This window comes from Gracilinanus agilis, chromosome 5, assembly GCF_016433145.1.
Source record: "Gracilinanus agilis isolate LMUSP501 chromosome 5, AgileGrace, whole genome shotgun sequence".
Classification (NCBI taxonomy): domain Eukaryota; kingdom Metazoa; phylum Chordata; class Mammalia; order Didelphimorphia; family Didelphidae; genus Gracilinanus; species Gracilinanus agilis.
The window spans coordinates 112,344,899-112,368,211 of NC_058134.1; the positions used below are offsets into that span (position 1 = coordinate 112,344,899).

Here is a 23,313-nt window from a genome sequence, read left to right on the forward strand (position 1 = left end):
GGCCTAGCAGTACCAGATATTAAACTATACTATAAAGCAGCAGTCATCAAAACAATATGGTACCGGCTAAGAGACAGAAGGGAGGATTAGTGTAATAGACTTGGGGTAAATGACATCAGCACGATAGTGTATGATAAACACAAAGAGCCCAACTTTTGGGACATGAATCCACTATTTGACAAAAACTGCTGGGAAATTTGGAAAACAATATGGGAGAGATTAGGTTTAGATCAATATCTCACACCTTAAACCAAGCTAAATTCAGAATGGGTGAATTACTTGAATATAAAGAGGGAAACTATAAATAAGTTAAGTGAACACAGAAGAGTATACCTGTCAGATCTCTGGAAAAGGAAAGACTTTAAAACTAAGCAAGAGTTAGAGAAAATTACAAAATGTAAATTAAATGGTTTTGATTATATTAAACTAAAAAGCTTTTGTACAAACAAAAACAATGTAGTCAAAATCAGAAGGGAAACAACAAATTGGGAAAAAATCTTTATAACAAAAAACTCTGACAAGGGTCTAATTACTCAAATATACAAGGAGTTAAATCAATTGTATAAAAAAATCAAGTCATTCCCCAATTGATAAATGGGCAAGAGACATGAATAGGCAATTTTCAGGTAAAGAAATCAAAACTATCAATAAGCACATGAGAAAGTGTTCTAAATCTCTAATAACTAGAGAAATGCAAATCAAAACAACTCTGAGGTATCACCTCACACCTAGCAGAGTGGCTAAAATGAAAGATGGGGAGAGTAATGAATGCTGGAGGGGATGTGGCCAAATTGGGACATTAATGCATTGCTGGTTGAGTTGTGAACTGATTCAACCATTCTGGCTGGCAATTTGGAACTACGCTCAAAGGGCTATAAAAAATGCATGCCCTTTGATCCAGCTATACCATTGTTAGGTTGGTACCCCAAAGAGATCATAGATAAATAGACTTGTACAAAAATATTTATAGCCGCACTTTTTGTGGTGGCAAAATACTGGGAAAGGAGGGTATGTCCTTCAATTGGGGAATGGCTGAACAAATTGCGGTATATACTGGTGATGGAATACTATTGTCCTCAAAGGAATAATAAACTAGAGGAATTCCAGGTGAACTGGAAAGACCTCCAGGAACTGATGCAGAGCAAAAGGAGCAGAGCCAGAAGGACATTGTACACAGAGACCAATACACTGTGTTAAAATCGAATGCAATGGACTTCTATACCAGCAGCAATGCAATGACACAGGACAGTTCTGAGGGATTTATGGTAAAGAACGCTACCCACATTCAGAGGAAGGACTGCAGGAGAGGAAACATATAAGAAAAACAATTGCTTGAATGCATGGGTTGGGGTGGACATGATTGGGGATGTAGACTCGAAACTACCACACCAATGCAACTATCAAAAATTTGGAAATAGGTCTTGATCAATGACACATGTTAAAACCAGTGGAAATGTGCATCGGCCATGGATGGGGGGAGTGAGGGGGGCGAAGGGGAAAGTAGAACCATGTAACCATGTTAAAAATGAATATTAATAAATGTTTTTAAAAAGAGAGACCATGTTAGTTTAGAGGAGAATGTATTTCTGGTTTGTGAGGATATTATATTCTTCTGTACATGACATATAAGCTCAGATAATCTTTGTAAAAGCTAATTGATGTTAATTAGTTATATGATGCTTGGCTATTAGTTACTGCCATAATAAATGAAAATAACACTGAAAGAAAAAGATTTTATTTATCTCCTTAACTTCTTTTTTTCCCCTTAGATTTATTCAGGTCTGAGAGAAAAAGATTTAACTCCTGTATTATTACAGCTTTATTATCTATTTTCACATGTAATCCTTTTAACCTTCCTTTAAAAACTGGGATTTTTAAAAACATTTGATGCATATATGTTTAGTATTGTTAATGCTTCATTATCTTTTGATGACTTTTAACCTAATGTAGTTTCCCTCTTTATCTCTCTTAATTAGATATATTTCAGCTTTAACCTTGTCTGAGATCATTGTTGCTAACCCCTCTTCCCTTTTCTTGGTCAGCTAAAGCATGATATATACTATTCTATCCCTCTATTTTTATTCTTTGTGTTTCTTTCATTTTTAAATGTGTTTCTTTTAAACCACATATTATTCATTTTGGTTTTTAATCCTTTATGCTCTGTTTCCCTTTTATGGGTGAATTCATCCCATTTACATTCAAAGTTGTAATAATTAGTTGTATATTTCCCTCTGTTCTATTCTTCTCCACTGCTTTTCCTTCCTTGTCTCTCCTTTTATCTTATTCTTTATCAGACATCTAGTTTTCCTCTAACCACTACCTCCCTAATCCTTATCCCTTCTCAAGTTCCACCTTTATTTTCCTTTCCTGCCCTTCAAAGACTCATTTCCTTTTCTCTTCCCCTTATGTTCCTAGTTGTTAATCTATTTACCTCCTATGAGTGCCTCCCTTATTTCTTTCTTCCTCTTATTTATTCACATAAACAACTTCTATAATTCCCTTCCTTGTCTTATCCCCCTACCCTGATTTTTTCTAAATCTATATGCCCTTATAAGATCCCCTCTTTTAATCTTTATACTTCACTCTCTTCTCTCCTTGGAAATCAAGAAAACTCAAAACAAAAAACTCAGATAAAAGTCTAATCACTCAAATATACAAGGAGCTAAATCAATTGTACAAAAAACCAAGCTATCTCCCAATCAATAAATGATCAAGGGATGTGAATAGGCAATTCTCAGATAAAGAAATAAAAACTATCAATAAACACATGAAAAAGTGTTCTAAATCTCTAATAATTAGAGAAATGCAAATCAAAACAACTCTGAGGTATTACCTCACACCTAGCAGATTGGCTAAAATGACAACAAGGGAGAGCAATGAATGTGGGAGGGGATGTGGCAAAATTGGGACATTAATGCATTGCTGGTGGAGTTGTGAACTGATCCAACCATTCTGGATGGCAATTTGGAATTATGTCCACAGGGCTTTAAAAGACTATCTGCCTTTTGATCCAGCCGTAGCACTGCTTGGATTATATCCCAAAGAGATAATATGGAAAAAGACTTGTGTAAAAATATCTATAGCCATGCTCTTTGTGATGGCAAAAAATTGGAAAATGAGAGAATGCCCTTCATTTGGGGAATGGCTGAACAAATTGTGGTATCTGTTGGTGATGGAATACTATTGTGCTCAAAGGAATAAAGAACTGGAGGAATTCCATGTGAACTAGAATGACCTCCAGGAATTGAAGCAGAGTGAAAGGAGCAGATCCAGGAGAACATTGTACACAGAGACTGATACACTGTGGTACAATCGAACATAATGGACTTCTCTACTAGCAGCAATGCAAGGATCCAGAGCAAGGCTGAGGGTCTTATAAGAAAGAAAACTAGCCATATTCAGAGGAAGAACTGTGGGAGGAGAAAGACAGAAGAAAAACAACTGCTTGAACACATGGGCTGTTGGGGATATTATTGGGGATGTAAACACTAAATGATAACTCTAGTCCAACTATCAATAATATGGAATTAAATCTTGATCAATGATACATGTAAAACCCAGTGGAATTGTGTGTCAGCTAAGGGAGGTTTAAGGGCTTGGGGGAGAGGGAAAGAATATGAAATTAACTATGAGAAAATATTCTAATAAAATTTTAAAAAAAGAAATCAAGAAAAAAATATCCTTCTCTATACATGTATTATTCACTCTTTTACCCAGACCCAGTGAGAATAAGGTACTAGCATTACTAGCTCTCATTTTTCTCCTTCCCTTCATTTTACTACTTCTTCCCTTCATGCCTTTTATATGTAATGGTTGTTCCAATTTATCCCTCCCAATCTAATTTTATTTTATTTTTAATGTATTCAATTATATTAAGTTTAATCTCGAAGCTTCTATCTATAAATGTTCCTTCAAATCACCCACTTAATAACATTATTCCTAAGGTTTAATTATACAATTTTCCCATATGAGAAGTAAACATTTTGACCTTATTAAATCCTTTATTATTGGTCATTACTGGGGGGAAGAGCACAGCATGCAGTCTCTGGGAGGGGTGGGCACATCTTTTAGTTTGGAGGGGGGAAGGGCCTGGCACTCCATCTATAAAAGTTTTGCCATCACTGCCCTACATCTTTCCCTACTCAGGCAGATCTTTGCAACTACCTCTCCTGGCACTGGACTCCTCCCCCTTGTTGCATCACTCTGCTCTGGTCTCATTTGTCTTTTGAGTTGAACCTTTGTCAATCATACTGACAACCCTAACCCTAATTTCTCATTCCATATGAGATCTGAAGAATGTTACTTACCATGATGGGTCTCTATTGGTCCCTAAAGGGCTATATGCCACAATGACAATGTCATGGTTTTGACAAAATTTCAAGAGCTTTGTTTGGATGAAATATGGATGGCACTCAACCTATATGGATTAAATATAAAGATGAATGGACGATTAAAATAAAAAATACTGAAGTAATTAATATTCTACATTGGCTGAAAAGATAAGAAGGGACTGTTGACTATACTGGTAATCTGAATGGCCCCTGAAGCAATTTTTGGTTGTCTTCTCTTTACCTCTTTCCAATATATATGATTCTTTACATTCTGAAAAGTTGCTAGGGAGGAGAAGCTATCATTACTCCTATCTTGTAATTAAGAGATACTTAGGCTTAGAGAAGCCTTGGACTTAAGAACCATTCCCCTCCTCCTTTCTCCCCCTTCCCTACCAGTGAATTCTCATAGATTCCAGTTCATAGATTCATAGATTTTTCTATTAGATCTTATTTAGGTATTGGCTTCTTCCTACCAAAAACATTTTGCTGTTGCTATAATATATAGTAGGAAGCTGTACCTGGTTGGAAACTGGTTTATACTTGAGTCCTGGTTTATTCAGGATAAGCTCAAGCTGTCTTCGATTGAAATTAGACACCCCAAGGGACTTCACTAAGCCTTTGTCTTTGCATGCTTCCAGAGCCTGTACCAAAAACATGACAGTATCATAGTTTTAAATTGGAACAAACCTTATCTTTCATGGTCCAAACCTTTCCTTTTACAAATGGGGAACTGGATGCCCAAAGACATAGCTTTAGCCAGTGATTTTTTTTTACCTGTGGCAAATGGTGGTGGAAAAAAGAGCTAGATAAAAGGTAGTATTGACTCATATAGAATATTGCTGAAAACAGAGAAAGAGACTATGGGAAGAAGATACCACGGCTATCATTGCTACCAGAGAGGTAGAATTATTAGGGGAGAAAATGTCTTTAAGATAATGTTGTTGTGAAGCACCTAGAGAACACATTGGATAGAATGCCAGGATATAATCAGGAGGACCTGTGATACTACAATTCTTCAATAATGATGATATCAACCTACACTAAAGAAGAAAATCAAGCAAGGAAAAGGGCTTTGGACAACCATGAAAAGGACTAAGACTTACCTCCCATGTACTACACAAATTTACCTCATCGAACAACCATTCACCATTTTCATCTTTAGGATAAATCTTATCTCCAGCCTGTAGGGGGAAAGAGAAATTAAGTTCTTTATTATTTACTTCATGGTGCTAGAATCAAACATTTCAAATTAATATATATATATATATATATTATATTATATATTTATTTATATATGTAACATATATATAAGTATATATATCATACATATTTATTTATATAATATATAAGATAAATAAGAATTTAGAATTGGAAACAAGATAAACGAGGCTTAGATAAACTTAACACACCAAAATCAGTGTCCTGGTAGCTTCTCTGTTTTTTCTTCAATCTAGCAAATGATCTTTAAAGACATCTTCAAAGTTTTGATCTTATTACTCTACCCCTCCTCATTCCCAAGAAATTTCAGTAGCTCCCTAAAACCTTGAGAAAAAATACAAAGTCTACTCCATGACTACCACTTACCTCCCCACTTCTGTCTTTCGAATCCAGTCTGTCTGTTGTTTTTTTTAATGTGGCCTGTGATTTCTTCACTAAAAAGATATTCCAATGAATAACTCCTTCTACCAAAGCAGATTGGCATCAGCTTTGCAATTTATAGACTCAGAGAGCTGTTTATATACACTAATTACACACACTAAGCTCTCCTAATCAGTATCCATTATAGGGAGTATTTAAACCTGGGTCATCCTAACTTTAAGCCCAGCTCTCTACAAGGTTGCCTCTCTCTAATGTATCTTTTCAGCCTCATTTAACATATTTGCCTTTCACACACTTTAACTTCTAATCAAAATGGACTGGTTGTTCTAACTTAACATGACATATACTATTTTTGTTTAATGTTCATGTTTACCATGGCTAGAATAGACTTTACTTCTTCCTTATCTCTTTAGTAGATAAGGATAGCTTTGGACAATCCAATATGATAAAGTAGGAGAAAGATATGCAGCTCAGCTACCCATTTATCTACTCCAACAATGGCCTAAAAAGGGTGCCAGATGGAGAAATCAAAAGAGAAACGACAACTGGACAACTGGTTATCTTACTAACCCAAGATCATAAATTTGAATCATTGGACTATCTGAAAGTCCTTTCTCAGGTAAAGAGAGGAGAAAGGAGGGAGAAGAGAAGACAAGAAAGGAGGAGAAGAAAGAAAGAGAAAGACTGGTGTCATATTTCATGAAATTATGAGAGGAAACTGTACAGATAAGATGGCAAAAAAAAATCTACCAATTACCTCTTTTAAAAAAAAATAAACTATTATCTTCAGTCTTGGAATCAATACTGTGTATTGGTTCCAAGGCAGAAGAGTGGTAAGGGCTGGGCAATGTGGGTTAAGTGACTTGCCCAGGGTCACACAGCTGGGAAATGTCTGAGGCCAGATTTGAACCTAGGACTTCCCATCTCTAGGCCTGGCTTTCAATCCACTGAGCTACCCAGCTGCCCCCTACCAATTACCTCTTGAAAGAAAGATTAAAGTGAAAATGACAGGGAATATCATACCCAAAATCTAGAGCTTCCAGGTCAAAGGAAAAAAAATGAAAAACAGTCAAAACAAGAAAGTAAAATACCAAAGAATCACAGTCAGTATCACAGAGGATTTAGCATTTACCACGCTAAAGGAGTAGAGGAGGGATATGCAAGACAATTTATTCCAAGTTAAAATATATAGCCTTACATTCAGACAACTTACTTGAAAACTGCGTATAACCCTATGGGGGAAATGAAATAGAGGACTTTCAAGCATCATTGTGGAAAAGAGTAGAACTGAATAGAGAAACTTTGAAATACAAATATGGGAGTAAAAAAAAGCATAAAAAGAAAGCATAATTGGAGGAATTGAAAAAGGTTTAATAAGGATGAAGTATTTGTATTCTAATGCCTAGGGAGGCTATCCAGGGGGCAGTCCGAGGACATCTGCCCTGCCCCATTTATCTCCTTTCTCTATTGCTGCTTTTTTCCCCCTAACTACTCTGGGCATCAGAGTGTTGATTCTATCCTTGTGACGACAAAGTCCTCCTAATGATTTCCTTCATACACAATGCAGAATGTTGAACACATGGTTCACTTTTCACAATGGAAGGAAGTTATTTAAAATAAAGAGCCAGAAGAATGAAGCCAAGAGTGGTAGGACCCAGTATGGTAGAGTTCTCCTCCACAGACTCCTCTAAACAGATTAAGAAAATGTACCAGGCCAAATCCTGAGGGGGAAATTCAGGAAAAGTCACATTGACTCTTTTTTTTAATTTATTTTTTTAAACCCTTAACTTCTGTGTATTAACTTATAGGTGGAAGAGTGGTAAGGGTGAGCAATGGGGGTCAAGTGACTTGCCCAGGGTCACACAGCTGGGAAGTGTCTGAGGCTGGATTTGAACCTAGGACCTCCCGTCTCTAGGCCTGGCTCTCAATCCACTGAACTACCCAGCTGCCCCCCCACCCCCACATTGACTCATTTGACCAACCTTTTATATAACAAAATTTCCTTGCATTGAAACTATGTGTTCAATATTTTTACATTTATCTATGTGGCTATTTAGGCAATCAGATGCTTTCTAGCTCATAGTGTTGTTCCTATTTTTCTCCAGTTTTGGATTTGTCTAAAGATGATCTGAGTTTTACCTGGCTAAAATTTCTCCACTTAATGCTTTTCCACTAACAATTCTCTAAACCTGTAAATGCAGCAGCTCAAAAACATGACCCATCCCTAATCTCTCAGTCTTGTCTGATAGTTTGAGAAAATGTTCATAGACATCCTGGCACTTTTCCTACAAGTCCCCCTTTTCTGACTTCTGCAATATTTGAGAGCTAGCTATGTCCTATATAAATTTCTGCCTTGAGATGATATTCACTATTTGGCTCTTTAAAAAAAACAAAAAAACTTATCACTTGGTCCCCCTTTCAAAAGTATGTTTTACGAGCTGGGTAGCTCAGTGGATTGAGAGCCAGGTCTAGAGACGGGAGGTCCTAGGTTCAAAACCAACCTCAGACACTTCCCAGCTGTGTGACCCTGGGCAAGTCACTTGACCCCCATTGCCTACCCTTACCACTCTTCCACCTATAAGTCAATACGCAGAAGTTAAGGGTTTAAAATTAAAAAAAAATGTATGTTTCACTCCTGACTACTGCATCTGTTAATTTACCTTTACTTTTACTACTTCTCCCCCCTTTTTCTGCCCCATCCTTTTCTATTTCCTTGTTGGGTAAGATAGATTTTTATGCCCATTTGAGTGTGTTTGGGTGTATTCTTTTCCTCTTTGAACTAATTCTAATGAGACTTAAATGATACTCTCCAACACCATCGCCATTTCCCCCCTCTACTTTAAAAAATTACAATATATTATTTCCCCCAATTACATGTAAAAATAATTTTTAATACTTGATTTTTTAAAATTTTGAGTCTTAAATTCTCTGTCCCTACATTCCATGCCCTTGCTGAAATGGTAAGCAATCTTGATTTTATATGTGCAATCATATAAGACATTTCCCCATATGAATCTTTTTATGGAAGAATACTTGAAGTGAAAAAATTAAGAAAGAATGAAATAAAGTATAATTTGGTCCAGATTTAGACTCCATCAAGTTCTTTCTCTGAAAGCAGATGACATTTTCCATCAAGTATTTTGGGATTGTTCTTGGATTTTTGTACTGCTAAGAATAGCTGTTATGAACAGTAACTCATCATACACTATTTCTGTTGCTGTGTACAGTGTTCTCCTGGTTCTGCTTACTTCACTTTGTGTCAGTTCTTTACAACTTATTCAGCAATTCCCCAATTAATGGGTATACCCCCACTTTCTAGTACTTTGTCCCAAGAACTGCTTTAAATATTTTTATACATATTAGTGATTTTCCTTTTTTGTTTTTTATTTCTTTGGGATAATGACCTAGTAATGAGTATGAAGTGTTTTTTAGTCCTTTAGGCATATATCAAAATTGCTCTCCAGAATAGTTGAATAAGTTCACAGTTCCCCCTACATTGCAGTAGTGTCTCCATTTCCCCATATCCCCTCCAAGTTCTGTCATTTTCCTTCTCTGTTTTATTTACTAATAATATTCCTATATAAATCTACTTATTTTCTATTAAACTCTGATGTCTGAAAGTTATAAGGCAGTCTAGGTCTAAAACTAAGCTAATTTACTTTCAAGCTGTAAGGAATCTAACTGGGTTGGGATCTTTTGTCTTTTGTTCAAAGATTAAAAAAATTTTAAATCTATAAACAAGAACATCCTCCCTAAGGCATTTGAAACTACTATTTCCCTAGCTTAGTGAGGATGTAGGGGTCTACCCATCTGAAGAGAAGCCAACCCCGCCTCTCCTCTGTGATGAAATAATGGGGGAGGGGGGAACTGATATCTCTAAGTCCTCTTCCTTTTATAAAATATCTACCAATAGGGACTTCTGGGGGTGCCCCAAATGCTGTACTTTCAGGCCAATCAGAAAAAAAGACACATTTCCCTATAAAAGAGTGTCAGGCCTCATTGAGTACATTTCCACAGAGAGGCTATGTGTGATCAATCAATCCTTTATTAATAGACTGAATGCCCCTATTAATAAATGATGTTATAGTTGGATAAATGGCCTCAGATTATTCCTTGATTAAAATTCTGGGTGCTATGATAAATGTACACACAAATGCATATATGTGAATCATCTCCATTGTTATGATCATTAAACCCTTGGGAATTGATGAGGTCTTTTAGAAAGAGTGGAGAAAAGAAAAAGGATCAGGACAGAAACTTGGAGAACATCCACATTTAGAAGGCATGATATGTGTGATGAGCCAGAAAAGTGGACTGAGGAAAAGTGGTGAGACTAATAGGAACAGTAGAAGAAGAGAGTGCTATCATGAAAACTTGAGAGGAAAGAGCATCCATGATTAACAATCTAAAATACTGCTAAAAACTCAAGAAAGAATATCATATCTTTCAACAAAGAGAAAATTAGTCACTTCGGAGAAAACAATTTCAGTTGAATGATGTGGTTGGAAGCCAAACTGCAAAGAGTTGAGAAGTGAGAAGGAAAATAAGTGAAGGCTATGTAGATCAATAGCTTTTTCTAAGTGTTTGACAGAGAAAAAGAACATGATAGCCTGAGGTGATGATAGGGTCAAGTGAAAGTTTAAAAAAAATTTTTAAGACATGGGTATAGTTGAAATCAGTCATGAAAAAAATTATTTGGGGAGATAGTGAAGATTAAAGAGAGGGGGTAATGATTGAGGGGGACATCAGTCAGAGAAGATGGGAGGTGATGGGATCAAGGGCATAAGTAGAGGGATTGACTTTTTTAAAGAGAAAAGCTGCCTCATCAGAGACTGGAGGAAGAGAGCAGACATTAGAAGATGATGTTAGGGGGCAGTTGGGTAGTTCAGTGGATTGAGAGCCAGGCCTAGAGACAGGAGGTCCTAGGTTCAAATCCAGCCTCAGACACTTCCCAGCTATGTGACCCTGGCAAGTCACTTGACCCCCATTGCCTACCCTTACCACTCTTCCACCTAGGAGCCAAAATACAGAAGTTAAGGGTTTTAAAAAAATGAAAAAAAAAAGAATAAAAAAAAGAAGATGATGTTGATAGGGTTTTGAGATGAAGGGAAGAGGAGAGCACAAATGGATTCTATTTTCCTTAGATAAGAAAATGTTCTTTTGAGAGGGTAGAGGAATAGGTTTTGGAACTTTCAGAAAAGAAATGTTGGAATAGCTTCTGTGGGAAGTGAAATAGGAAATCAATTAGTATAGAATAAGAAAGAGCGCCCAACTGAGGTTAAACATAAATTTAGAGAGTTCCCAATCATCACAGGTATATGATCCCCTTCAACTCCATTTAACAGTTCATAATTAAGAGGAAAATTATGGGAGAAATCCAGGGTTGGGTTTTTGACAAGTCTTGAATGTTGACAGGATGGGGGATGGGGGATGGTAATGAAATAAAAAAATAGAGCATAGTGTACAGTTGAATTGGTTAATATTAGAATCCAGCCTGGAAAAGGAAGAAAGTTAAATCAATAGGAATAATGACCTGAGAAAAGTACTGAGGGCTGTAGGGATTAAAGGGCCATAATAAGGATGAATAGTAGGTTTAGGAATAGGGAGGCATAAGGAGAAATGGTGTGATAACAGGTTGGGGTTTTGGTGCCTTAAAGTATTAAATATTTCGAATATTAAATATTTCAAAACCATCCCATATATTTTAGAGTTTCTAAACAGAGCTTTAGGCTGTGGGTAGATTAGGAGGTCTTTGGGTGTTTCCATTTACCTTAAAAGCCATTGGCATTTCAATGATGTAAAGATCAATATAATCTAGCTGAAGACAGTTAAGTGTCTTCTCCAGAGCTGGTTGTACCAACTCTGGTTTCAGGAAAGTAGACCACAACTGAAAGGGAATGAAAGAAAATTATGAAACAAAGTTATCTGGTATAAAAAATATTCATGTTTTGTAGAACCTGGTGAGGTTAGGAAAAGATAAAATAAAATGTTATCCATTTGGCAGACAGCAAATGGATTTAGAAGACACACATGGGTCACTGAAGAATGGTTTGACAATATTGATCCTTGCCCAATCCTGAATGTATCAATGTCTCTATTGTGCTGGTAAATTTTTTTATTTTCCACAGTGTGGCTGGTGAACAAAATAGTTTGATTCAATTCAACAATTTCCTAGTATGTGTAAGAGGTGGTACTAACTGCTGGGGTTTCAAAGATGAAAACAGTCCCCATCCTTAAGAGGCTTACATTCATTTGGAGGGTAAGTAGAATATAGTACACAGATAAAATATAAGCAAAATAATTTGGGTGGGGAAAGCACTAAAAACTAGGGGGATCAGGAAGGTTCCTGGGTAGTAAATGGTACCTGAGCTATACATTGAAAAAACTTATGGATTTTGAGGAGTGTAATTGAGGAGGAAGAATATTCTGGATATGAGAGAGTTAGAAGATGATATGTCTTGTACACGTATGTCAAGGGACAAGCCAAATCCAACTTTTATGAATATGAGTAAAAGACATATTAACTAATCTCAACTGGCCAGACTACTACATCGAAATGCCTTTTTTCTTTTCTGATTGATTCTTATGCTCTTCATAGTAGTGGAGTGTTCTAAACCAGAGGTGTCAGATTTGAAATGAGGCCAGTGAGGTTGAACTAAATTAAAATGTAAGTGGGAAATGTTTAACAAAATAAATAAAAATACAACATAGATAATATTAATTCATGGATTTCTAAGTCAGCTGAAGTTTGACACATTGTTCTAAATCTCTCCTCTTCCCTCAGATTTCTTAAACTACTTTTTCCCTACCACACCAGCAGAAGATTGAGCCTACTGCTTGTCTGAGAAAATAGAGGTCATCTATTTTTCTCCTCCCTCTTCCCTATTTGGTACCTCAAAACCTTGCTTCATTATCTTATATTTTTTCCTTTTATTCCAGTCTCTAAGGAAAGAGATTGAGGAGATTAGAACATAAAGTGGCAGTAGCAATTGAGTGAACTACATTGACTATCTTGTGACTCAATTCTAGAGTTAGCTCGGTTCTCTTTCTTTTCAATTATGGAAATAGTCCAATTTCTGTCTTGTGAAAAAACTATTCAGTTATGGGAATTGTGAGAAAACTTTATGGCATTGTGTGAACTTAGCACTGTGTGGATGGGAAACAGGACCACCTCTACTTGCTCCTTAGAGACCCATAACTAAGGACCTAAACTATACTGATCATAAGGTTTGAAGACTGATGTAAGAGGTTTTCTCACAATTATACATCTGAAGAAATCCATGTCTTATCTGAAAAATGGCCCCATATCGATCAGTGAGTTATTATTGTTTTACATGTTACATTGTATAAAGACACTTGGGAGGAATGGAGTACCTCTTTTTCTGAATTCAAGGAATTGGACCTGTTCATTCTCCCCTCCCAACTTGGAAAGCCGCTAATCTTTTCTCCACTTAGTAATCAGGATACTTAAAGTTGTATCCTAGTTAAATGTTTCCCTTTAAGTTAATTGATCTTATTTGATTAATTTTTAAATGTGTAAAAACCTGTCTTCTCCTATATTCAGAATCCAGTTTTTGGAGTGCCAGAGCTGAAGAAGCTCACTGGTATTATTTGTTGGCCAGTTAGCATGTATTGCTTAATAAATTGATATGCTATGATAATACAGATCTAATCACCTGCCAGCACTGGGATGGGGAAGGAAAGGGAGGGAGGTAAGTTCAATCATATACTTTACAAAAACTTGTTTAGAAATTTGTTATTATGTGTAATTGGTGAAATATATATCCGTTTTAGAAAATTATTTGATGTGCTAGAAAGTGCCAGTTTTTGCTTCCTTAGTCATTTTATCTGTCACCCACAACACCAAGATCATCTTCTCCATTGTGCTCTTGGTCCCATCCCTTCCTTTCTCCTACTGAATTTTGTACCCTGCATCATTCTCTCTTATCTTCAATCTTCTCTTATCCCATGACCTTTTCCAGATGTCTACAATCATACTAGACCTCCCCAATCATTAAAAACAAAACAAACAAAAAAATCCTTCACTTGACCTTGTCATAACCTTATGCCAGCCCCACAGCAGAGATTTGTGGGACCACCCTTTTGGCCATCTGGTAAAACCTTTGAGTTCAAATCTGGCCTCAGACATTTACTAGCTATTTGACCTTGGGCAAATCACATAACCACTATTTGTTTCAGTTTTCTCATCTGTAAAATGAGGATAATAATATCACTTATCTCCAGGAGTTGTTATGAGGATGAAATGAAATATTTATAAAAAGCATTTAGCACAGTATTAGCCACATAGTGGGTGCTATATAAATGCTAGTTATTATAACTACTTAAGGACTGTCTCAGAATAACTTTTTTTAAATTCACAATAAAAGAAAATGCTGAATTTCAACTAGATACTAGATATTAGATACTAAAAAACAAATATGTATTTTTTCCCTCATCCAATTTATGGACCCTTTGGAATTTATCCTCAGACTGTTTGAAGTTCTGTGGAAACGAAGGTAAGAATGATAGCTTTTTCTTCTTAATTTCTTGTAATCTGATTTTTGACACCACCATTTGACTGAAGCTTCTTCTTCTTCTAAGATTACCAGTAGCCTTTTGCTGCTAAATCCAATGTTTTTTATTAGTCCTTATTCTCATTGGCTCCCCTGCAGCTTTTATACTTTTGCCTATAACTTGGCTTTCTTAACATTCACTTTTCTCTCCCAGCTCTCTTCTTACCAGTCTCCTCCTTTGTAGTGGACATCCCCTAAGGCTGTACTCTGGGTCATCTCATCTTCCCTTTTTACACTCTCACCCTTTATCTGATCAGTTTCTTGAGTTCAGCTACCTCTAAGTAGATGACTCCCAAACCTTTGTAACAAAATCTCATGGCTCATTAGTGTCTGTTACCTATTTCTGCCAGGTTGTCCTTTTGGAATCTCAGGTTCAACATGGCCAAAACAGAACTCATTATATTTTCCCATAAATTCATGCTTACTTCAATTTTTTTTCTGTTAGCTAAAGTTTTGTGATCTCTTTTGCAATCTTTACGTAATGTCAAATTGGGACATTACTAACTGTATAAGGAAGGTCATGATCTGAGGCCATCTCTAGATGTTATGAAAGAAGACTTCAGTCCAGGGAACAAAAACTACTGTAGTCTTCTTTGCTTATACTTCACAAAATTGTGATGGCATAAAAAATTACTTAGCCATTTGTATACACTTCAGGTTAGGATGATGATTTGTTCTTACAAAAATGGCTTCTCCTTAACCCTCTTGCTCCTCATCAATGTAGATTTAGGAGAATATAGTGACAATGTGATTCATCATAAAGCATTAGTTGTCTTTACCCAAAGCAGAGGAATTTACTGTAAAGAAAAAGTAAGACTTAGGGCTATAACACATCAATTCTAAAAAAAACACTGGAAATGACAGTCTGGCATCTCAAAAATATGGTAATACAAAAATCAACTTGGTTTTGTTTGCTACAAAAGGAAGGCAAGAAATTTTTCTGAAGAATTGATTGCTTCACTGGAGCAAAGGATAGGGGGATGATCCAACAGGTGAAGACTTGATTAGAGAAGATTAGGAATATTCACAAATGCATTCATTTCAGAAGATCAAGAAATGGAACTTTGAGTTCTCTAGTCCAATCCCTTCATTTTTTAGGTGAGAAAATTGTAGTCCCTGAAAGATTAAATGGGTTACTCAGCATATCATTTTTAATATCTATTAAGCCAGAATGCAAATCCAAGTCTTTTTAAATCCAAATATAGCCAGAGCCTGTGTGTGTGTGTGTGTGTGTGTGTATGTGTGTGCGTGTGTGTGTAGGGTCACTGGGGAATAACAATAATATGAAAAAAGCTTCAGTATGTCATTAAAATGTTTTGTTTAAAGAGAAACTTTAATGATTCTTTTGGATAAGGTGAAAAATGTCCCATTCTTCTCTCCACAATTTCTACTACCCATGCTACCCTCTATTCACCCTTTTCCTTCTCTATTCCACCTACAACTTATCTAGTTCATACATTTATGATTTCAAATTACATATTTTTAAAAACCAGTGATCTGTGAAGACCTAGATTTTCCTTTGTATTCAGAGGGATTGATATTCCCCATTCTAATAATACCCTGTGAGGAAAGGGAGATTAAGAGAAAGGAAAAACTGCCCTCTCTCAATTAGGCCCAAACTCCCACATAAAAGAAAAATTGACATTGTGGGGAAATTATAACTCTTTTCCCTTCTCAATGAGACTTACATCTATAACTGAATGGGACTACTCTATCATATCTCTCTCCTCTAGAAATTTCCTTTTCTAGGTCTATGATAGCCCAAATCATGGTGTAGATTTCTTGTAATGGTTTAGCATGACACCTTACACAGATTAAGTTTTCAATGCCATATATTGTTAATAGTAACTATTTCCAAATTTTCTCAGTCCTACCTTATGCTATTACTATAAAAGGAAGACAGAGTAAATTCTCACTTTGCCACAGTAGAAGATGTCTTCTCGTTTCATTTTTCCTTCAGCAATTTTCTGTTGGATTGCCTTTCCCACTTCATGTTCATTATTGTAAATGTAGGCTCCATCAAAATGGCGGTACCCAACATCAATAGCAGTCTTCACAGACTCCAAGCATAAATCTTTAAAGCTCTGTAATAACAAGATTAAAAAAAAAGGTGAATTGGACTTGACTCTGTTTTGGTTATTCCTAAAAACATTTCTTTCTTTATATCAAATAAAATTGCTAATTGGTCATTTCATTTCCTCCTTGCTCTTTTCTGCCAATTTGTGTCCATTACTGTCTTCAAAAGCTGGTCCAAGCTACCCCATTTAGGAAGTCCTTTTTGAACTTTATTACTACCAGAGAATGTGAGAGCCTCTTCACGTGGCCAAGAAGATGCTTGGAGGTCCCAGAAAAACAAAGCCATGGAATCAATCAACTCCATAGTTGGTTCAAGTAGGGTCATACCACCAAGACTAGCTGTATGACTACAGGCTAATCCTTGAAACTGTCCACTTGTCAGTTCCCTCCTCTGTATGATAGGGATAATAATATCTATCATGTCTACTTCTCAAAGAAATTAAGTATCTGAAGAAATACATCTGAAGTGATTACAAACTTTTAAAAGTTATACAAAGAACATAGATTAGTATACCTCTCAGATCTGTTCAAAAGGAAAGAAAAAGAGAGAGATAGTGAACATTGCAAAATGTAAAATAAATGACTTTGATTATATAAAATTAAAGTTTTTGTACAAACAAAACCAATGCAACCAAAATTAGAAGGAAAGCAACAAACTGGTAGAACATTTTTATAACAAAACTCTCTGACAAAGGTTTGAATTTCCAAATATATGAGGAACTAAGTCAAATTTACAAAAAATCAAGCCATTCCCTAATCAGCAAATGGTCAAGGGACATGAATAGGCAGTTTCCACATGATGAAATCAAAACTGTCAAAAAGCATATAAAAAAGTGTTCTAAATCCTTCCTGATTAGAGAAATGCAGGCATTAAAATGACTCTGAGGTGCCACCTCATACGTAGCAGATTGGCCAATATGATAGCAAAGAAAAGTGATAAATGTTGGAGGGGATGTGGCAAAATTGGGACTCTAATACACTGCTGGTGGAGTTGTGAATTGGTCCCTTTTGGAGGGCAATTTGGAACTATGCCCAAAGAGCTCTAAAAGACTGTCTGCCCTTTGATCCAGCCATAGGATTGCTAGGTTTGTACCCCAAAGAGATAATAAGGAAAAAGACTTGTACAAAAATATTTATAGCTGCGCTCTTTGTTGTGGCAAAAAATTAGAAAACAAGGGAATGTCCTTCGATTGGGGGATGGTTGAATAAACTGTAGTATCTGTTGGTGATGGAATATTATTGTGCTTAAAGGAATAAAGAAATGGAGGGATTCCATGTGAACTGGAACAACCTCCAAGAACTGATTCAGAGTGAAAGGAGCAGAACCAGGAGAACCTTATACACAGAGACAGATACACTGTGGTACCATCAGTGTAATAGACTTTTCTACCAGCAGCAATGCAATGATCCAGGACAATCCAGAGGAACTTGTGAGAAAAAACGCTGTCCACATTCAGAGAAAGAACTGTGGAACCAAAAATGCATTAGAAAAATATATGCTCAATCAAATAGTGCGATAGGGATTGTAATGCAAGATGGCTAACAGAAACTTTTTGCTTCTGTAATTTCTAACAGTCACAAAAAGTCATTTAGAAGTCTTAAAATCTTCAGAAAGTCACTTAGAACTTAAAGCTATAAATACAGGTGAAGTTCCAACTGATGAAGCTTTTGCCTTCTGGCTTTTGCTGTGGCTGGAGGCTTTTGCTTTGGCTTAACCTGTTAGCTGTGGCCTTTCAGGTTAGCTTTGCTTTAGCCTTGGCCTGTGCTTATCTTGTCTTGGGGAAATTTAAACTTATCTCATTTCTCTGGACCTCTACCTGATCTCTCCATCTACATTCCCTTCCCTTACCCTGAATTTCCTTTGGGCCCTGGGTGGAAGGGAGGGCTTGGTAATTGAACATTGTGGGTTTTAGTTTCTATAGACAAGTAGAGTATCCTCAAATAAGTTACCCCTAGTTTTAGTGACTAGTTTAGGACTTTACTTAAAAGGCAGTCAAATCTCCCCACTGGGAGAGCAGGCTCTCTCAGTCTAAACCTCTCTGCGACCCATCCACCACCATTACCCCTCTCCCTAGCAGCAGTTAGAAAATCCTGAACCTTTTTCCCCTCTGACTAACCTGAGATTAGTAAATCCCCTTTTTACCTACTCAAAGCCTCTGGTTAATCATTGTGTCGAAAATTGAGACAAGGGCTAAAGAGGGAAGGAATCATTTACTTTTTTATTTCTTGAGAGAACTGGGGGCATCCATCTTGGCAGGAAGTACCTATCCAAGACTTCCTCCACCCATCAGTTTGACGGGCAGGGAGGGGCCCTCTTGACTCCTCCCTCAAGAGACTTTAGAAACTAACAAGAGAAACCCTCCAGCTAAAACCTAAACATTTCTTACTGGCCCTAGTTTCCTCCCTGTATTCTCTGTCTCAAGGCTCTGGGAATAAACCTGTTTGAGCTGCCCTCTCCTACATACCCCATTTCCTTTATCTCCTATATACCTTCCCTTACCTTCATTCCTCCTCCAATCACCTTTTAATCACCTAATATCCCCTTTATCCTTCCTCACACCCAAATTACCTCGTTGACCCACTCGGGTTACTTTACTTACTTTTTATAAGAGGATCTGATTAGGGTTTTGATGTTAAAGGATCTGTACTGCAAATATGAATAATATGGAAATATGTTTTGAACAATGATACATGTATAGCCCAGTGGAACTGCTTGTTGGCTTTGGGAGTGGGGAGGAGAGAGCTGGGGGTGGGGGGTGGGGGTGGGATTATGAATCATGTAACAATGGGAAAATATTCTAAATAAAAATTTAAAAATTTAAAAAAGAAAAAAGTTATATGAAGGCAAAATATTTGAATAATTATTCATATTAACATTAATTGATAATGTATAATAAAAATCCATAGTCTCAAAATGCCAGTCTTAAAACAGGAAACTCATTCACTGTCGTGACAGTCAGAAGTAGCCAACTCAGAGCTACTACTACTAGTAATGAGGAGTTATTCAGTATCAAAGATCTTTTCATCTCATTTCCTGGCCTCCTGGAAATGATTATTATAGGAAAGGGACTGCACTATTCTACTATTAGTATTAAATTGTATAGGACTTTGGACCCCTCTGAGTTTTGCTTCATAATGTTTGAGTTTCCTTCTTCAATTTGCCCTTCATATGAGGTTGTATATCTCTCTTTGGACTAGTCTTAGACATTAGCACAAGGGACACTTGCCTGATCTAGACTTTGGGTTCCTATGAAAGTGGGGATCCTCAGAAGAGTCAGAGGTCTCTTCTAAAGGCCATAGATTTTGCTAACTAGGTTTTACTTGACATTTACATTATGAGATTTGCACTCAGGAAAAATGGTAATATCCTCTCAATTATTTTCTTATTCCCTTGATCTATTTTTCCTCAGCATGCTGTTAATATGAAGGACTCTTTGACAGTATAGAAGAGATAATCCAGGGAATCCCCCTAAGCAAGGGGAAAAAAGTTCTAAGGAGATGGAAAGAAACTAAAAACAGTGTCAGGAAGCTGGGAAATGGGAAAATGGATTATAGTGAAAGCAAAAAGGAAAAGAGAAAAAAAAAGATGAACTACCAAACCAGAGGTAAACAACATTGAAAGTTGATTCCAAGTCTTATTTGACCTCTGATATTCACATTTTCTTTGGTTCATGTAGCAAACCACACTCTAGATTTTCCAAACTCTGTATCAAAGGTAAGAGACATAACTCTTGAGAAGGAAGTGTGAAGCAATAGGCAATGACTATTGGTTTATTTTCAATTATGACTCTCATGCAAATATGGCCACATTTCCCAACAAAACAAAGTTTAAAAAAAATCAACAAAAATGAGAACACCAAGGTGAACTCATTCCATTTATCAATATATCTGACAGTGATTATTTAATAGAGTATGAGCATAAAAGGTCAGATTTGAAGCATCACTTAACAATTATTAACAATAGTGCAATTTGCTAGTTATAGTTTAACAAAGGCTCATGCCCCAAATAAGTTGGGTTGTTTGCTGCTTTCTGTATTTGAATTTTAATTGGTTAAAGAAGTAAAATTTTTGTGAAAAAAGTAAAATAATCTTTGTTTAGAATTCCTCCTCCTCCTCCTTCTCCTTCTTTTTCTTCTTTTTTTCTTCTTCTTCTTCTTTTTCTTCTCTTTCTTTCTTCTTCTCTTCCTTTTTCTTATTCTTCCTTTTTCTTCTTCCTCCCTTTTTTATTTCTCCTCCTCTTTATTTTTTCAACTCCTAGGCTACCTTCCTCTTCCCCAACTTTCTTCAGTCCTATTTTCTAAGGGTTGGTCTAATTGTTTCCTCTCTTACTAATCTGGGAAAAACTACAATTCCCAGCACCTTTTTGACCAGCCATTAAATACCCTGCCAAAAATTGATAAACTCATAATGTTATTACTGTATAAATTGTTCTTTGGGTTCTGTTCACTTCAATCTACATCAGTTCAGGAAATTGACTTTTCCAGAGTTCCACAGCTAGTAAGTGATTAAGGCTAGATTTGAACTAAAATCTCCTTGACTCTAAACTTGGTTCACTACCCCTTGTGCCACCCAACTGCCTATGAAAAAATAAAATTTACACAAATGTAAACTATATGTAGATGAATTTTTTGTATATAGTAACTCTTGGAGACACCCTGCCGAAGTATGGAAAATTGTAATCTGTTGGCACAGAGAAGTCCTATATTGATGAATAATGAATTTTCTGAAGATTTGACATTTTAAGTCTATCATACATGCTAAGTATATAGATAGTACAATATCTGGCACATAGTATATAATTCCTAAGTGTTTATTGACTTATTGAAATGGCTTTCATGTACCAAATCCTCAAAGCATTTGTACTTAGAACTTAAAAAAAAACCCTTCAAATTATGGAATGCAAACATTCATAGGCCACCCAAGTATCAAATTAGAAAGGACCTTGGAGATCATTTAACCTATCCCCTCATTTGGATAAAACAGAAAACTAAACCATGGTTCAGAGAGGTTGATACATACATAAGTTCACATGGAAGGACCAGGTATTCTGGTGTTCTTTTTAAGGATAGTTCCTCTGCCTGGCCTCCCAAAAGACTCATTCCATTTCAACAATGCTTAACTCATTGCAATCCCCCAAAAGCAGTTTCTAACCATCAACAGAGGTATGGGGAGAAGTATTTGATAGCAAGGGACCATGAAATCATACTATTTAGGCTGTTCCCTCAAATAAAATGTGTTGAACATTGAGCAGTGCAATGACCTGGGATAATCCTGAAAGACTTAATGATGGGGAATACTATCCACCTCCAGAGAAAGAACTTGTTGGATTATCTTTCACATCAGGATATCTTTGGTTTTATTTTGGGATTTTGGTTATGTATGAGTGTGCTCTTACAACAATGATCAATATGGAAGTGTTTTTTGCACGGCAATAAAAAAAAACCTAACAACTTTGTTTGAATCCTTATGATAATTAAGGGAATCTTTGGGCAAGTAATTGACTCAGTGGATAGAATCAGGCCTGCAGACAGGAAGTCCTGGGTTAAAATCTGGCCTCAGATACATCGTAGTTGTGTGACCCTGGGCAAGTAATTTAATCCTGATTACCTGAGCCTTACCACTCTTCTAAACAATACTTAGTATTGCTTTTGAGACATTAGGTAGGGTGCTTTTTTTTTTTTTTAATGTCTTTGAGTTGTCTTTGGCTTCTACCTTAGGCTTCCCAGGGCCACTCTAGTAAGGGAGAGAGAGTTGGGGGCTTCCTGGATTGTGATTTCTGAGGGTCTGGTCTTGGGAGTTGTTAGGGATAGAGGAATTTGTAGCCTGTCATTGCCTCCCTCCATGATGGGAGCTGGAGATACTGCAGCACAAGTCTGCTTGTTGGTACTCTGATATTCTTCCCCTTTCTACTTTTCAACCTTCCCAACATGGGCAAGTCTGGGGCTCTTTCTCCCAGTATAAATTCTGTCTCCAAACTTGCAGATGTTTCCAATTTTCTAGTGGTCATTATGATTTGATGTAGTTTAAAGGAGGGGGAGGGGGCAGAAAAACCTTGTTTTCTCACATCCTTGAATGTACCATTCACTTTTAATTCTATTTCTACCTTTTTAAACCTATGTGGTTTTAGTAAATAGAGCACTAAGTCTGGATTCAGGAAGACTTGAATTCTAATCTAGCCTCAAACACCTACTAGATTTGTGACCCTGGGAAAGTCACTTAAATTCTGTTTGCCTGTTTCCTCATCTATAAACTAGAGTTAATAACATCTCCTTCCCAGGGTGGTTATGAAAATCAAATATGATAATATTTGTAAGAAACTCAGCACAGTGCTTGGCAACTTAGCAACAAGTGCTAGTTTTCTTTCTTCCTAAGTCTCAAAGAACTGAACAGTCACAGACAGAGTTTAGATATACCCTTTTCCAGATATGCTCATGTATAAGCATGCCTGTAATCATCTTATGCACTAATATATTCATAGAGAATAGAGAGAAATATTCACAGTCACATTGGCACAGACAGTCACTTAGATACTCTTGAACATAGCCACAAGTGCATTCTCCTCCATATGTTCAGGCAGGACCTGAATTGAAGTTTTCCTGAATGAATGGGAGGCTTCTATCCACTAGGTGAGGCTAGAGGCTAATTCTCAATGCCCCAGGCATCATTCAAAGATTGTGGTATAGCTTAGTTGCCTGCCCTTTTCAATAGAGGTTATTTCCACTGAGATCACAGTT

General features: G+C 36.6%; 1 protein-coding gene across 4 annotated transcripts in view; it reads right to left on the bottom strand.

Moving 5' to 3' along the window:
* AKR1D1 (aldo-keto reductase family 1 member D1) overlaps window positions 1–23,313 on the bottom strand; it is a 43,128-nt gene that overhangs the window by 14,748 nt on the left and 5,067 nt on the right. The window contains exons 2-7 of one of the 4 annotated variants that reach the window (XM_044679965.1): window positions 22,441–22,467; window positions 16,420–16,563; window positions 11,701–11,817; window positions 5,435–5,512; window positions 4,850–4,972; window positions 4,308–4,417 (exon numbers count right to left, since the gene is read on the bottom strand). In XM_044679965.1, the coding sequence (XP_044535900.1) occupies window positions 4,308–4,417; window positions 4,850–4,972; window positions 5,435–5,512; window positions 11,701–11,817; window positions 16,420–16,563; window positions 22,441–22,467 (599 nt within the window). Of the gene's footprint in view, window positions 1–4,307; window positions 4,418–4,849; window positions 4,973–5,434; window positions 5,513–11,700; window positions 11,818–16,419; window positions 16,588–22,440; window positions 22,468–22,630; window positions 22,639–23,313 lie in introns of all 4 variants that reach the window. The other 3 variants (XM_044679964.1, XM_044679963.1, XM_044679966.1) reach the window with 3 other exon arrangements.